Source organism: Dipodomys spectabilis, unplaced genomic scaffold (assembly GCF_019054845.1).
Source record: "Dipodomys spectabilis isolate Male_0828 unplaced genomic scaffold, ASM1905484v1 ptg000385l, whole genome shotgun sequence".
Lineage (NCBI taxonomy): Eukaryota > Metazoa > Chordata > Mammalia > Rodentia > Heteromyidae > Dipodomys > Dipodomys spectabilis.
The window spans coordinates 349,831-366,260 of record NW_024871062.1 but is presented as its reverse complement, the minus strand read 5'-3'; the positions used below and the strand labels follow the sequence as shown (position 1 = coordinate 366,260).

General features: G+C 65.1%; 2 protein-coding genes across 2 annotated transcripts in view; one reads left to right on the top strand and one right to left on the bottom strand.

Moving 5' to 3' along the window:
* LOC122096680 (fibrosin-1-like protein) overlaps nt 1-8,153 on the top strand; it is a 50,007-nt gene extending 41,854 nt beyond the window's left edge. The window contains exons 15-21 of the mRNA XM_042667272.1: nt 538-615; nt 765-848; nt 1,292-1,481; nt 4,937-5,159; nt 5,244-5,477; nt 7,838-7,982; nt 8,047-8,153. Coding sequence (XP_042523206.1) covers nt 538-615; nt 765-848; nt 1,292-1,481; nt 4,937-5,159; nt 5,244-5,477; nt 7,838-7,982; nt 8,047-8,153 — 1,061 coding nt within the window. The remainder of the gene's footprint in view (nt 1-537; nt 616-764; nt 849-1,291; nt 1,482-4,936; nt 5,160-5,243; nt 5,478-7,837; nt 7,983-8,046) is intronic.
* Nucleotides 8,154-8,365: 212 nt separating this feature from the next.
* On the bottom strand, nt 8,366-15,799 carry Lrcol1 (leucine rich colipase like 1). Its single transcript, XM_042667271.1, has 7 exons — nt 15,727-15,799; nt 15,321-15,436; nt 14,858-14,983; nt 14,603-14,725; nt 14,401-14,523; nt 8,574-8,649; nt 8,366-8,475 (listed from the first exon to the last, which is right to left on the bottom strand). Exons 1-7 carry the CDS (start codon nt 15,797-15,799, stop codon nt 8,366-8,368), a joined length of 747 nt encoding a protein of 248 aa, XP_042523205.1.
* Nucleotides 15,800-16,430: the final 631 nt, after the last annotated feature.

Sequence of the window (16,430 nt, the reverse complement as noted above, 5' to 3'; positions counted from 1 at the left end):
CTGTATTGGCTCACTCGACTTGGGCCTTTGCCCTCAGTCTCTGCCCCAAATCCCAGCACTTTGAGGGAGCCTTGGCACAGTTAGCACCCTTGCTGCACCCCCCCCCCCCAGGTCCCAAATAGTTGTCACCAAAGTCATGTCAACTCCGGCTCTGGGGAGGGGACTGACCTCTGCCCCTGCCCACTACCTTCACAGGGGCTGGGGGGCTTGGGGCAGAGGGGCCAGCTTCCACCAGTGACTGGCACTGCAGGCTGGACATGCCAGGTACACCTTCTGGGGTTCTTTTAACCTGGCTACCCAGGGGCTGGGAAGGTGGCTCAGTGGTAGAGCGCTTGCCTTGCATACATGAGGCCCTGGGTTCGATTCCTCAGTACCACATAAGCAAAAAGAAAAAAGCCTGAAGTGGCGCTGTGGTTCAAGTGGTAGAGCGCTAGCCTTGAGCTGAAGAGCTGAGGGACAGCGCCCAGGCCCAGAGTTCAGGCCCCACTACCGGACCCCCCCCCAAAAAAAAGATTAACCTGGCTACCCAATACTCAGGTGCTGCCCATCTGGCTACTGATCCATTTGGACCTTCGACCCATCCCAGCAGCTTCCTGCCAGCTGGTCACCTGACAGGTGGGTGCCGGACCCCGTGCAGCCTGGCCGGGGGGTGGGGGGCTCTAGGAGGTGAGTACCGGTGGTGGTACCGGTGTCCCTGCCTGCCCAAACCCTCTGGGGCCACCCCTGCCGGCCTTGGCGTCCTCCTGAGCCCCCTTTCCCTGCAGACCCCTTCAGTAGAGCAAGCACCTTCGGGGGCCTGGGAAGCTTGGGGAGCCATGCCTTCGGCGGCCTGGGCAGCCGTGTGCTGAGTGAGTGACCGGGGTCCCCCGCATCCTCCTGCGTCCTCCTGCATCCCGTGTCCCCTGTGTCCCCTGCGTCCCCCCGCGTCCCCCCCGCGTCCCTCCCGCGTCCTTCCCGCGTCCCCCCCGTGTCCCGCCCGCGTCCTCCCCCCGTCCCCCCGCGTCCTCCCCGCGTCCCCCCCCATCCTCCCCGCGTCCTCCCCGCGTCCCCCCGCATCCTCCCCCCGTCCCCCCGCGTCCTCCCCGCGTCCTCCCCACGTCCCCCCCCATCCTCCCCGCGTCCCCCCCCATGTCCTCCCCGTGTCCTTCCCACACCTGTGGTTGACCCTGCTTCCCCCTGGTCTCCCCTGTGCCGCTCCTGTCCAGGCCGCACCCCTATGGGGTCTGGAGAAGCTGCCCCGGGACAGGAGCCCCACACTCACCCCACCCGTGCCGTGCCCCTCCCACTGCAGCTCCCGGGGGCAGCCTCTTTGCCCCCAAGGAGGGCTCCGTGCTGCACGGCCTGCCCAGCCCCCACGAGGCCTGGACCCGGCTACACCGCGCCCCGCCCTCCTTCCCCACGCCGCCCACCTGGCCCAAGCCTTTGGACGTCTTGACCAGCCCCGACAGAGAGCTGGACAAGGGCAGAGAGGACTGCGAGCGGTGAGTGGGCTGCGCCTCCTCTGCCCCGCACCTCCCCTACCTCCCCAGCTCCCCTCCTCCCCCTGTGCCTCCCCAGCTCCCCTCCTCCTCCCCCTGTGCCTCCCCAGCTCCCCTCCTCCTCCCCCTGTGCCTCCCCAGCTCCCCCTCCTCCCTGTACCTCCCCAGCTCCCCTCCCCCCTGTGCCTCCCCAGCTCCCCCTCCCCCCTGTGCCTCCCCAGCTCCCCTCCTCCCTGTGCCTCCCCAGCTCCCCTCCCCCCTGTACCTCCCCAGCTCCCCCTCCTCCCCCTGTGCCTCCCCAGCTCCCCTCCTCCCCCTGTGCCTCCCCAGCTCCCCTCCTCCCTGTGCCTCCCCAGCTCCCCTCCTCCCTGTGCCTCCCCAGCTCCCCTCCTCCCTGTGCCTCCCCAGCTCCCCTCCTCCCTGTGCCTCCCCAGCTCCCCTCCTCCCTGTGCCTCCCCAGCTCCCCTCCTCCCCCTGTGCCTCCCCAGCTCCCCCTCCTCCCTGTGCCTCCCCAGCTCCCCTCCCCCCTGTGCCTCCCCAGCTCCCCCTCCCCCCTGTGCCTCCCCAGCTCCCCTCCTCCCTGTGCCTCCCCAGCTCCCCTCCCCCCTGTACCTCCCCAGCTCCCCCTCCTCCCCCTGTGCCTCCCCAGCTCCCCTCCTCCCCCTGTGCCTCCCCAGCTCCCCTCCTCCCTGTGCCTCCCCAGCTCCCCTCCTCCCCCTGTGCCTCCCCAGCTCCCCTCCTCCCTGTGCCTCCCCAGCTCCTCCTCCCCCTGTGCCTCCCCAGCTCCCCTCCTCCCTGTGCCTCCCCAGCTCCCCTCCTCCCCCTGTGCCTCCCCAGCTCCCCTCCTCCCCCCTGTGCCTCCCCAGCTCCCCTCCTCCCTGTGCCTCCCCAGCTCCCCTCCTCCCCCTGTGCCTCCCCAGCTCCCCTCCTCCCCCTGTACCTCCCCAGCTCCCCTCCTCCCCCTGTGCCTCCCCAGCTCCCCTCCTCCCCCTGTACCTCCCCAGCTCCCCCTCCCCCCTGTGCCTCCCCAGCTCCCCCTCCTCCCTGTGCCTCCCCAGCTCCCCTCCTCCCTGTGCCTCCCCAGCTCCCCCTCCTCCCCCTGTGCCTCCCCAGCTCCCCTCCTCCCCCTGTGCCTCCCCAGCTCCCCTCCTCCCCCTGTGCCTCCCCAGCTCCCCTCCTCCCCCTGTGCCTCCCCAGCTCCCCTCCTCCCTGTACCTCCCCAGCTCCCCTCCTCCCCCTGTGCCTCCCCAGCTCCCCTCCCCCCTGTGCCTCCCCAGCTCCCCTCCTCCCTGTGCCTCCCCAGCTCCCCTCCTCCCCCTGTGCCTCCCCAGCTCCCCTCCTCCCCCTGTACCTCCCCAGCTCCCCTCCCCCCTGTACCTCCCCAGCTCCCCCTCCCCCCTGTGCCTCCCCAGCTCCCCTCCTCCCTGTGCCTCCCCAGCTCCCCCTCCTCCCTGTGCCTCCCCAGCTCCCCTCCTCCCTGTGCCTCCCCAGCTCCCCTCCTCCCCCTGTACCTCCCCAGCTCCCCTCCTCCCCCTGTGCCTCCCCAGCTCCCCTCCTCCCCCTGTACCTCCCCAGCTCCCCCTCCCCCCTGTGCCTCCCCAGCTCCCCCTCCCCCTGTGCCTCCCCAGCTCCCCTCCTCCCTGTGCCTCCCCAGCTCCCCTCCTCCCTGTGCCTCCCCAGCTCCCCTCCTCCCTGTGCCTCCCCAGCTCCCCCTCCCCCTCCTCCCTGTGCCTCCCCAGCTCCCCTCCTCCCCCTGTGCCTCCCCAGCTCCCCTCCTCCCCCTGTGCCTCCCCAGCTCCCCTCCTCCCTGTGCCTCCCCAGCTCCCCCTCCTCCCCCTGTGCCTCCCCAGCTCCCCTCCTCCCCCTGTACCTCCCCAGCTCCCCTCCTCCCTGTGCCTCCCCAGCTCCCCTCCCCCCTGTGCCTCCCCAGCTCCCCTCCTCCCTGTGCCTCCCCAGCTCCCCTCCTCCCCCTGTGCCTCCCCAGCTCCCCCTCCTCCCTGTGCCTCCCCAGCTCCCCCTCCTCCCTGTGCCTCCCCAGCTCCCCTCCTCCCTGTGCCTCCCCAGCTCCCCTCCTCCCTGTGCCTCCCCAGCTCCCCCTCCTCCCCCTGTGCCTCCCCAGCTCCCCCTCCTCCCCCTGTGCCTCCCCAGCTCCCCCTCCTCCCTGTGCCTCCCCAGCTCCCCCTCCTCCCCCTGTGCCTCCCCAGCTCCCCTCCTCCCTGTGCCTCCCCAGCTCCCCTCCTCCCTGTGCCTCCCCAGCTCCCCTCCTCCCCCTGTGCCTCCCCAGCTTCCCTCCTCCCCCTGTGCCTCCCCAGCTCCCCTCCTCCCCCTGTGCCTCCCCAGCTCCCCTCCTCCCCCTGTGCCTCCCCAGCTCCCCTCCTCCCTGTGCCTCCCCAGCTCCCCTCCTCCTCCCTGTGCCTCCCCAGCTCCCCTCCTCCCTGTGCCTCCCCAGCTCCCCCTCCTCCCCTGTGCCTCCCCAGCTCCCCTCCTCCCCCTGTGCCTCCCCAGCTCCCCTCCTCCCTGTGCCTCCCCAGCTCCCCTCCTCCCTGTGCCTCCCCAGCTCCCCTCCTCCCTGTGCCTCCCCAGCTCCCCTCCTCCCTGTGCCTCCCCAGCTCCCCTCCTCCCCCTGTGCCTCCCCAGCTCCCCTCCTCCCCCTGTGCCTCCCCAGCTCCCCTCCTCCCTGTGCCTCCCCAGCTCCCCCTCCTCCCCCTGTGCCTCCCCAGCTCCCCTCCTCCCCCTGTGCCTCCCCAGCTCCCCTCCTCCCCCTACCTCCCCAGCTCCCCTCCTCCCTGTACCTCCCCAGCTCCCCTCCTCCCTGTGCCTCCCCAGCTCCCCTCCTCCCTGTGCCTCCCCAGCTCCCCCTCCTCCCCCTGTGCCTCCCCAGCTCCCCTCCTCCCCCTGTGCCTCCCCAGCTCCCCTCCTCCCTGTGCCTCCCCAGCTCCCCTCCTCCCCCCTGTGCCTCCCCAGCTCCCCTCCTCCCTGTACCTCCCCAGCTCCCCTCCTCCCCCGCCCTGAGGTCACAGAGGAGCCCAGGGGGAGAGGGATGGCAGCTGGCGCCACTCTAAGTGTGGAGAAGGTGGACGCCCCGCCCCGCCTCGTGGCTCCGCCCCCTCCAGCCCCGCCCCACCCGTGGCCCCGCCCCGTCAGGCCCCGCCCCCGGCGTGCTCGCGCGGCCCCGCCCCCGGCGTGCTCGCGCGGCCCCGCCCCCGGCGTGCTCGCGCGGCCCCGCCCCCGGCGTGCTCGCGCGGCCCCGCCCCCGGCGTGCTCGCGCGGCCCCGCCCCCGGCGTGCTCGCGCGGCCCCGCCCCCGGCGTGCTCGCGCGGCCCCGCCCCCGGCGTGCTCGCGCGGCCGCCCGCATCCCTGCCCGACGCGGCGGCCCGGGTCACCCCCATCCGCGGCCCCGATGACCCCTTTCCGGTCGCGGCCTGACCCCCGGCCTCCGCCCTCCGCCCGTCGCGCAGGGAGCTGCTGGAGAAGCCGCGCCTGCTGAGCCGCGCCGCGCCCGCCGCGCCGGGCCGCGCCCTGGGCGGCCTCCCGCCGCGGGTCAAGGAGAGCCTCTCGCCCGCGCTGGAGCCCCGCGCGCCGTCCCCGCGCGAGCCCCGGGGCGACGTGAAGGTCAAGGAGGAGCGCGGGGAGGAGGAGGAGCCGGCGCCGGGCCCCGCGCGCCCGCGCCCCGCGCCCGCGCCCGCGCCGCCCGGCCTGGGCCTGGGCCGCGAGCGCCTGGGCCCGGCGTGGGAGCCGCTGCGGGACGCCTTCCGCGGCCTGGAGGCGCCGCGCCGCGCCTTCCCCGCGCCCGCGCCGCGCCCGTACCGCGACCGCGAGCCGCTGGACCGCAGCCCCGAGCGCCTGCGGGAGCCCGAGGCCGCGCCGCCGCCGCCCGCCCGCGCCGCCGCGCTCGGCGCCCCCGCCGCCCCTGGTGGCCGCCGCGGGCCCCGCGCGCCCCCGCGCCGCGCCCGACTTCTCCCCGCCGCCGCCGCGCAACCCGCAGGAGGTGGAGGCGCGGTAGAGCGGCCGGCGGGGGGGGGGTCAGCGGCGGCCCGGCCCGCAACGCGGGAGGTCAGCCGCCAGGCCACCCCGCAAGGCCGCCCCGCAACGCGGTCAGCGCCCCGCCACGCAAGGCCGCCCCGCAACGCGGGAGGTCAGCAGCCAGGCCACCCCGCAAGGCCGCCCCGCAACGCGGGAGGTCAGCGGCGGCCCGGCCCGCAACGCGGGAGGTCAGCGCCCCGCCACGCAAGGCCGCCCCGCAACGCGGGAGGTCAGCGCCCCGCCCGCCCCGCAACGCGGGAGGTCAGCGCCCCGCCACGCAAGGCCGCCCGCACCGCAGCGTTTTTAACGTTTTGTATCTTTTGTTAATTTCGGGCTCCTCCGACGCTGAAAAGAACCAAAAACACCCCGGCGGCCCGGGCGGCGGCCCCGGGGCTCGAACCCGCGGCTCGGGTCCTGTGCCTGGGAAGATCTTGTGTCCCGCGCGAGGCCCGGCCGCAGGGAGGCGCAGAGGCTCCGCCGGAGTCACCAACCCTGCGCAGGGCAGCGGCCGCCCTCCCCGGGACGGAAGCGGAAAGGGCCTTTTTGTTTGTTTTTAATGATAAACACGTGTAAATAGTCTGTTAATATAAATACAAAACATTATTAAATTCTTAACCTGGTAATCTTTTGAGAAGTTCCCAGGCACCGCGCTGGTTATTCCGTGACTCCTTCACAAAGAAACAAACACCGGGCCCAGAGGCCCAGCCGCCACCCAGCTGCTCAAGGGTTAATCACAGGAAAAGCCAGAAGAGCAAAAGATGCTCAGAAACCGTGCTTAGGCCCAGAGTTCAAGCCCCAGGCCTGGCAGAGAGAGAAGGAGGGGAGGAGAAAAACAGGGTTGCTAACCGCAGCAACCACCCTCGAGGATGCCAGGCCGAGTCCTCTGCCCTGGGAAGAAAGCTGCTGAGGGACTTCAGCCCCTGCTGCACTAGCTCACGCTGCCCGTGAAGGACGGTGGTCCTCCAGGCTTGCCCCAGTCCACCTGAGCGTGTCAGGTCTACAGCTCATTAGAGTGGACTTCGGGACTGGCCAGCTCCCGTTACAAGGACAAGTCTGTGGACTCTGTGCTCAGTGCACTGTTCTCCAAATGCGTCTTCCAGACAGAAGCACAAAAGGCTTCCAGAAGGATAGGAGGCTGCCCACCTCAGCGCTCTGCCATCGCTTTTGCTCACACTGCTTCTAGAGTGTTCCACACGAAGATGCCCACTTCTGCTTGCCAGGCTTCTGGTTCAGGATGGCCGTCTGCTTTGTTCTTATTTTCAGTTCTATCTACATTGTGTTGTCACTTTTTTTTTTTTTTTGTCCATCATGGGGCTTGAATTCTGGGCCTGGGCGCTGTCCCTCAGCTCTTCAGCTCAAAGCTAGCCCTCTACCATTTGAGTCACAGCATCACTTCCAGTTTTCTGGTGGCTCATTGAAGATAAGAGTCTCTCAGACTTTCTTGCCCAGGCTGGCTTTGAACTATGATCCTCAGATCTCAGCCTCCTGAGCTAGGATTATAGGCGTGAGCCACTGGTGCCTGACAGTCCTGGGATTTTTTTAACTCAGGGCCTGAGCACTGTCCCTGAGCTTTTTTGCTCAAGGCTGGCATCTACCACTTGAGCCACAGCTCCACTCCCAGCTTTTTTTTTTTTTTTTTTTTCCTGAGTAGTTTCTTGGAGATTAGGGAGTTTGGGATTTTCCTGCTGGGGCTAGCTTAAACTTTGATCCAAGGATCTCAGCCTCCTGAACAGCTGGGATTACAGGTGTGAGCCACCAGTGTGAAGCCTAGCTTCACTTTATTTTAGATCAGTTGATGAGGACAAACACAGCCTTGACTTGAGTGAAATGTGGTCCAGTGTGATGCGGAGGTTGATGATCATCCTGCAGGTCCAGCCACCGCCGCCCCCCTTCCACCCCCACCCCCCACCCCCCGCATGCTGCTGCTGCGCTTGGAGGCCCTGCCGCTCGGCAGAGCGTGGCAGGAAGGAGTTTGTCCTTGCTCTGTGGTTCGCTTTCCAGCTGTGCTAAAAACCTGGCTCCTTCCTGTCTGTGGGGGGGGCCTGCGACCACGTCTGAGCAAGTCAGCCCAGGTTGACCCGCCAAGCCAACCCCGGCCACCGCACAGCCGGCTCCCCCCTCAGAGCCTGCTCTTCCACTGCCCGGTTGGTGCAGGTCGGTGGGGTGCGGGACAAGGGGGGGTCTGCCTCCCGCCTACTGCCAGAGAACCCTCCCTGAGGAAGCAGAGCTGTCCCTGGGCGGGGAGCAGCAGCCATCACCGCCTCCACACACGGGGCCCAGGACCCCCTGCATCTGACTTCCATCTGAGTGTCACCCCTGTTTGATCTGTGTCCGAGGTGGGGTCTGATGTGTCCCTGGGCTGCCTGAGCCCCAGACCAAAGTCTCGTACCTGCAGTGATGTTGCAGAGGGGGACACCCCCGCACCCCAGCAGATCCGTGTCCACGTTATCTGCATGGCTTTGCTGCAGGGCCTGTTCCTGGGTCAGGAAGCCAGGCCCTGTGTGCAGCTGCTGACAGTACCTGCCTGCCCCGGTCTTCCTTTCAGATTTGAGTCACCTCCATCTCCGAGAATGCCTAGGTCCCCTCGTGTTCACCAGTAACCCGGCCGGGCAGTGTGCAGGCCGCTCGCAGCACACAGGGCCCTACAGATGAACAGTTCAGAGCTTATCCTGTGGATGAGTGGGTGGCAAGCCGGGTTCACCCTCACTCAATGCCGGTGGGAGAGCAAATTGCCCAAGTCACCGCACAGAGCCCTGCTCCCCAGGGAAGGGGCAGCACGGACACCGCACTGCGGAGCAGTGGCCCCTGGGCAGTGTCTTCCTGTGGTGGAGCCATCCGAGCAGGGCTGAGATCCTCGGTGGCGGCTACATCTTGGGAGCTGTGAAGGCCCTGGCCAGGGTCACAGCCTCCAGCTGTAACACAGCCATGGAGTGGACTCGACACAGTGTCGAGAAACAGGACTGGCCACCAACACCTAGGATACACAGCACAACTCAGCTTGCCTCTGTGCTGCAGGGTCCTAGATCTGACCCACCGGCATGGCTTCCCCGGCACGGCCTGGCCCCCACCCACGTCCTGATCGGCAGCCACCAACCCCAGTAAAGATAGACTTCCAGGCCAGGGACCTGGCCAGGGAGGAGGGGGCCAGCTTCAGGGGAAGGCAGAGCCAGGAGGGAACATGGCACAATTTGGGGCCTGTGGGCATGAGCAGGGGAGGAAGCCAGTCTGTGTGAGGAAGTGAATGTGGCCGGAGCAGAGGGGCTGTGGCCTGTGGGCAGGGGGGCACACCCGTCCATTCACGAGCCCCCTGTGGATAGCTTGTGTCCTAAGTCCTTCGTCTGAGACGAGGACTGAAGTGTGTGAACCCTGGGATGCACCCTGGAGGCAATGTTGGTGACCGCTGCACAGCCACCGGAAAGAGGTCAGCTGTGAGCTAACACAGGGCTGTGTAAGGTTGCCATGCAATGGGCTGGGGGCAGTAGCGCACGCCTGCGATCCCTGCACTCAGCAGGCAGGGATGGAGGATGGCTGAGCCCCAGGGCAGCCTAGGATCACACACACACACACAGCCCCCGCAAGGCAGGACGATGTCCGTGTGCGCTCCCTCAGCAGCACCTGGCATCCACGTGCCCCGCTGCAGCCCTTGCTGCCCTCCAGGAGGACCCCACACTCAGCTGTGGCTCCCTGGACACAGAAATCTGGACAGACAGAAATCTGGTGTCCAGCTTGAGCACAGGTCCCAAGCTGGTTTGGTGGGCACCCCCAGCCCTGCTGGGGGCCGCCCCGGCCTCTGCCGGCCAGGCACCCTGGGAAGCCTGTGCCCGCTCCGCCGCAGGTCAACTGCTGGTCAATGGCTGGTCCTGCTGGGACAGGAAATGTCGGGGCTCAGGTGCCTACAGCCTCTGCGTTCCTGAGGCCAGGCCGCCCTCCCGTGGCTGGCCACGGAACTGCATGAGCCCAGAGCGCTGGCAGCCCTGGCTTTATCCCATCCCGCAGTTCTCAGAAGACGGCCTCCCCCCCCCCCCCCCCAACAAGTTCCCGAGGTATTAACTGCTTCTCTGGGGTATTCCAGAAACTGGCAGTTGGCCGCAAAGCTGACAGGAAGCTTGACAATGCTGCCCTCGATAGAAAAGAAAGCCCTGGGGCTGGGAAGGTGGCTCAGTGGTAGAGTGCTTGCCTTGCATGCTCAAGGCCCTGGGTTCGATTCCTCAGCACCACATAAGCAGAAAGAAAAAAAAAAAAGCCAGAAGTGGCACTGTGGCTCAAGTGGTAGAGCGCTAGCCTTGAGCTGAAGAGCTGAGGGACAGAGCCCAGGCCCAGAGTTCAGGCCCCACAACCGGACCAAAAAAAAAAAAGAAAAGAAAGCCCTCCCCATGACCATCCCTGGTTTTGATCTCCAGCCGTGACCCTGATCTGGTCCTTGTGTAAACACTCCATGTACCCCAGAACTGAAGCAGGCCTCAAGCCAGAAGTCCTCTGGGGGTGGCCAACGCCCTCAATAAAGTCTGTCCCCCCAAGACTCATCTGTCAGGTAAGAGCTTTTCTAGGGTATGAGTTCAGGGCCTTAGTTCATAACGAATATACAAATATGCTGTGAGCTATAAAGACTTAAAAAATCAGTTTATAGGGCTGGAAAGGTGGCTCAGTGGTAGAGCGCTTGCCTTGCATGCTCAAGGCCCTGGGTTCGATTCCTCAGCACCACATAAGCAAAAAGAAAAAAGCCGGAGATGGCGCTGTGGCTCAAGTGGTAGAGCGCTAGCCTTAAGCTGAAGAGCTGAGGGACAGTGCCCAGGCCCAGAGTTCAGGCCCCACAACCGGACCCAAAAAAAAAAAAAAAAATCAGTTTGAAATAATTTTTCTGTGAGTATGGGGTCTTGAACTCAGAGCCTGAGCACTGTCCCTTAGCTTTCTTGTTCAAGGCTGGCATTCCACCAACTATCTTGGGGATTAAATGGAAATAGGAGTCACTGTAGCTGGCTTCAGACCCTCATCTTCAGATCTCGGTCCCCTGCGCTGCTGGGATTATAGGCATGTGCCACCGGTGTCTGTTGAGAAGTTAGTTTAAAGCTGGGAAGTTTAAATCTCTCCTCTTAATTTTCCACGTTCTCAAACACGTTCACTTAGACCTGTGACGGAAGGAATCTGTGGTGTTTTGCTGCCTGTATCAGAGCACCTGGGAGTGAACTTCTAGTTCCTGATATTGGTCACAGATGGCGTTGAGGCTTGGAGAGAAGAGCCCCGCGCCCCCTGCAGCCGCCACCCCGGGAAGGGGGGGTCACCGCCAGGCTGGTCAGTGGGACTCGGTGTAGACTTTCTAGGGGAGCTGGGGAGGGGAGACACACACAGTCAAGTTATAGCAGAGGAGAAGAATGGGTTCAGGGGTCCTCAAGGCCTGCCTGGCCCTGCTGAGCTGTGTGGAGTCCCTTGCTCAGCCCTGCCGGGTGCAATCAGCAGCCACTTCAGGGCAAGGGCCTTTCTAGGGCAGACGGGACTGGGGGTAAGGGAGGTGACACCTCAGGGATTTCTCCAGACAGGTACACATGCCAAGGTCATGGTCCCTTCTGGCTCCTCCCTTGAGCGTTGCCTCTCCTCCATCCTCACTTCAGCCCTGGGCTCCACATGGAGGCTCAGCCTGAGATCCCTGCCTCCACCTCTACTTCCAGAGACTTGCAATGAGTCTCAGGGGTGACCGGAGACTCGGGCCAAAGGCAGACTCCCCTGCAGGCAGTAAGTGGAGGCCAGGCCAGGCCCTGCCCGGGCCAACCGTTCTCACACTGCTACCAGTTAATCACATGCACAGGAGGATGAAGAAGCCACTTCCTGAGCCCACCAGGAAGACAGAGAAGCAGGGAAAGCAGCTATGGCCCGGTATGTAGCCAGGAGGTGTGGTCCACTTCCCGTCCTGAATTTGGGCCTGAGCGATGAGTTCAGGGAAGACTTCTCCATATGGAGCAACCAAGTGACCATTTTTATCTGCAGTGACAAAAACTGCAGAATTGGTGTGGAAAGTCCCTCTCAGGAGGGCTCGAGCCTGGGGCCTCACACAGCCCTGCATCCCGGCCCCTCCGCAGGCTTCCCAGGAAGGAACTGCAGTTCAGCCCGCCCACCCTCTCTCCCTTCTTTTTTCTTTCTTCCTTTCTCTCCTTGCTTCTCACCACCTGGTTATTTTGGAGACTGCCCAGGCTAATTTCCAACTAAGATCTCCCTACTTCAGCCTCCTTAGTAGATGGAATTTGAGGCATAAACCACCAGTACCTAGCAGTCTTCAGGTTTCATAGAGTGCCATGACTTTGGTGGGGGTTTTTGTTTGTTTTTTTGGTTGGTCGTGGAGTTTGAACTTGGGACCTGGGTGCTGTCCCTCAGCTCTTCAGCTCAAGGCTAGCACTCTACCACTTGAGCCACAGCGCCACTTCCGGCTTTTTCTGCTTATGTGGTGCTGAGGAATCGAACCCAGGGCCTCATGCATTCAAGGCAAGCACTCTACCACTGAGCCACCTTCTCAGCCCATGTTTGTGAAAAACAGTGTTTGGACTCTGGTTCATTCAGCAAGTGGTGTTTATTTGTATGCAGTCATTGTGGCACCTGAGCCATTTGTTCTCACAGGTGTAAGGAATACATCTCACAGAGTTCATATCAACAGCAAGCAACAGGTGTCTGTGATGCCCACAGCTTTCCAGAGCCCCGGAGAGCAAGCAGGGAACAGAGCTCGACCCCTGTCAGGTCCTCCAAAAATATCTCTGCAGTCCAGGTCTGTGTCTCTTCACTAAAGGACATGACAAAGATTAGGAAATGGTTGTGCGGGGTGGAGGGACGGAAGCCACCTCCCAGGCAGGTCGGACCCCTGCGCACACCGGACGGTGCTCCAGCCCCACCCCCTCAGAACAGCCGGTGCTGACCCCCAGTGGGGCAGAAGGGCACTGGGGGTACCAGGGTGATGTGGGGTCTGAAGAACCGCCTTTCACCAGAGAAACCTGCCGGGGTCCCTGGAGCTAGAACTGCCAGCAGGCTGTCCTGACCCTGGGCCTGTCCTGAGCTGAGGCCTGTCCTGACCCTTGGCCTATCCTGACCCTGGGCCTGTCCTGAGCTGGGGCCTGTCCTGACCCTGGGCCTGTCCTGAGCTGGGGCCTGTCCTGAGCTGAGGCCTGTTCTGACCCTGGGCCTGTCCTGACCCTGGGCCTGTCCTGAGCTGAGGCCTGTCCTGAGCTGGGGCCTGTCCTGACCCTGGGCCTGTCCTGAGCTGAGGCCTGTCCTGAGCTGGGGCCTGTCCTGAGCTGAGGCCTGTCCTGACCCGGGGCCTGTCCTGACCCTGGGCCTGTCCTGAACTGGGGCCTGTCCTGAGCTGAGGCCTGTCCTGAGCTGGGGCCTGTCCTGACCCTGGGCCTGTCCTGAGCTGAGGCCTGTCCTGAGCTGGGGCCTGTCCTGAGCTGAGGCCTGTCCTGAGCTGGGGCCTGTCCTGACCCTGGGCCTGTCCTGAGCTGGGGCCTGTCCTGACCCTGGGCCTGTCCTGACCCTGGGCCTGTCCTGAGCTGAGGCCTGTCCTGAGCTGGGGCCTGTCCTGACCCTGGGCCTGTCCTGAGCTGGGGCCTGTCCTGACCCTGGGCCTGTCCTGAGCTGGGGCCTGTCCTGACCCTGGGCCTGTCCTGAGCTGGGGCCTGTCCTGACCCTGGGCCTGTCCTGAGCTGGGGCCTGTCCTGACCCTGGGCCTGTCCTGAGCTGGGGCCTGTCCTGACCCTGGGCCTGTCCTGAGCTGGGGCCTGTCCTGAGCTGGGGCCTGTCCTGACCCTGGGCCTGTCCTGAGCTGGGGCCTGTCCTGACCCTGGGCCTGTCCTGAGCTGGGGCCTGTCCTGACCCTGGGCCTGTCCTGAGCTGGGGCCTGTCCTGACCCTGGGCCTGTCCTGAGCTGGGGCCTGTCCTGACCCTGGGCCTGTCCTGAGCTGGGGCCTGTCCTGACCCTGGGCCTGTCCTGAGCTGGGGCCTGTCCTGACCCTGGGCCTGTCCTGAGCTGGGGCCTGTCCTGACCCTGGGCCTGTCCTGAGCTGGGGCCTGTCCTGACCCTGGGCCTGTCCTGAGCTGGGGCCTGTCCTGAGCTGAGGCCTGTCCTGAGCTGGGGCCTGTCCTGACCCTGGGCCTGTCCTGAGCTGGGGCCTGTCCTGACCCTGGGCCTGTCCTGAGCTGGGGCCTGTCCTGAGCTGGGGCCTGTCCTGACCCTGGGCCTGTCCTGACCCTGGGCCTGTCCTGACCCTGGGCCTGTCCTGAGCTGGGGCCTGTCCTGAGCTGGGGCCTGTCCTGACCCTGGGCCTGTCCTGAGCTGGGGCCTGTCCTGACCCTGGGCCTGTCCTGAGCTGGGGCCTGTCCTGACCCTGGGCCTGTCCTGAGCTGGGGCCTGTCCTGACCCTGGGCCTGTCCTGAGCTGGGGCCTGTCCTGACCCTGGGCCTGTCCTGAGCTGGGGCCTGTCCTGAGCTGGGGCCTGTCCTGAGCTGAGGCCTGTCCTGAGCTGGGGCCTGTCCTGACCCTGGGCCTGTCCTGAGCTGGGGCCTGTCCTGACCCTGGGCCTGTCCTGAGCTGGGGCCTGTCCTGACCCTGGGCCTGTCCTGAGCTGGGGCCTGTCCTGACCCTGGGCCTGTCCTGAGCTGGGGCCTGTCCTGACCCTGGGCCTGTCCTGAGCTGGGGCCTGTCCTGACCCGGGGCCTGTCCTGAGCTGGGGCCTGTCCTGAGCTGGGGCCTGTCCTGAGCTGGGGCCTGTCCTGACCCTGGGCCTGTCCTGAGCTGGGGCCTGGTCTCCTGACACCGCTATGGGTCTGCTCAGGGAGCAGGATGGCAGGTATGGATGTTGCAGTTGCTCCCTCCAAGAGGGACCCACCCCCCGTGTGGTGGTTGGGGGCCCGCAGCTGCACTTACCAGTGGCAGGCACTGTGCCAGGAACCCTGTCCGCGGCCAGCAGCGCGTGGGGCTGGACTCACCCACCTGGATGCAGCACAGGCTCCAGCACTGGTTGTGGCTGCTGCACAGGTCTCTGTCGGGCTGTGGGGAGGCTGGGTCAGGGGGACCGAGGCCAGCTCCCCCGGGCTGCCCTCCCCCGCCCCCCTCCCCCGCAGCCCACCTTGCGCCAGGCCACGCACTGCAGCATGGTCTTGGTGTTGCAGAACATGTCTGGCTGCCTGCCAGTCTGCACGCAGCAGTCGCTGTAGCAGTCCTTATGGCTGGAGCACCGATGTCCGTTGGGCTGCGGGAGTGGCCACACCAGCTCCAGATGCTGGGCCCAGGCCAGCCTCACAGCCCCCTCTCCCCAGTGGACCCCCTCCCCCAGTGGACCCCCTCCCCCGCCAGACCTCCCCCTCCCCCTTCAGGCCCCCACCTTCCGCCAGGGCAGGCACTGCTGGAAGAGGTTCTGGGTGGTGCAGAACTTCTGCGGGTTCAGGCTGGTGCGCACACAGCAATTGGTCTGGCACTCGGAGTGCTGTCCGCAGGCCTCCCCATTCTCCTACAGCGGGGCTGGGGTGACCCTGCTGCCACACCCGCCACCCCAGCCCCAGAGGACTCGGCCTGGGCCCCGGGCAGCTGCCCCAACCGTCGGGGCCCCTCCCCCCCATCAGCTGCCCCGACCGTCGGGGGCCAACCCCCCAGTCAGCTGCCCTAACTGTCCAGGGCCCCCTCCCCCCCCCCAGTCAGCTGCCCTAACTGTCCAGGACCCCCTCCCCCCCAGTCAGCTGCCCTGACAGTCCGGGGCGGGCACTGCCCCAGCCAGGCCTGGCACTGTGGGCTGTGTGGGGAAACGTCAGGGAGCCGGGGGGGGGGGGGGGGCAGGCTCACGCACTCACCTTGTGGGACAGGATCGCAGACCCTTTCCTGCTCTGCAGGGACGCGGGCGCCTCCTGGGGCAGCAGCAGCCCCAGCAGCAGCAGCAGCATCCCCGCCGCACCAGCCATGGCGCAGCCTGTGGGGCACGGACGGCGTCACCTGGCATCCAGGCCTCGCAGCTGTCCCATATCCTTCCTTTGCAAAATAGGTTTTAACTAAAACAACAAACTTTATTTTCGGAACAGCTTTGAGCTACTTGAGGAATCACACAGAAGACACAGATCTCTACCTGGGGCTCCCTTGCCGGCTCACTTCACACTGGCAGGGCATCTGCTCGCCAGACACAAGGCGCGCTTGTGCAGGACTTGCTGGGTTCGGGCAGATGCAGAACGCCACGCTCACCAAATCCCACACAGTGCCACCCACTCGCCCACCGCTGCAGCTCCTGGCAACCACGCATCCTCTTCTTGTCCTCAGTTTGGCCTTTGCCAGATGTCATGGAGGTAGAACTACAGAACCTTTCAGACAGGCTACTTTCACTTGAAAATATGCAGCCAGGGGGCTGGGAAGGTGGCTCAGTGGTAGAGCGCTTGTCTTGCATGCCTGAGGCTCTGGGTTCGATTCCTCAGCACCACGTAAGCAAAAAGAAAAAAACTGGAAGTGGCGCTGTGGCTCAAGTGGTAGAGTGCTCGCCTTGAGCTGAAGAGCTGAGGGGCAGAGCCCAGGCCCAGAGTTCAGGCCCCACGACCGGACCCAAAAAAAAAAAAAAAAATAACTAAAACAATTTCTTTTTTTTTTTTTTTGTCAGTCATGGGGCTTGAACTCTGGGTCTGGGCGCTGCCCCTCAGCTCTTCAGCTCAAGATGAGCGCTCTATCACTTGAGCCACAGCGCCACTTCCAGTTTTCTAGTGGTTTATTGGAGATAAGAGTCTCACGGACTTTCCTTCCCCTTCCCCTGGCTGGCTTTGAACCATGATCCTCAGATCTCAGTCTCCTGAGTAGCTAGGATTACAGGCGTGAGCCACTGGCGCCTGGCTACTAAAACAATTTTTTTTTTTTGTTTTTTTTTTTGGTCCGGTTTTGGGGCCTGAACTCTGGGCCTGGGTGCTGTCCCTCAGCTCTTCAGCTCA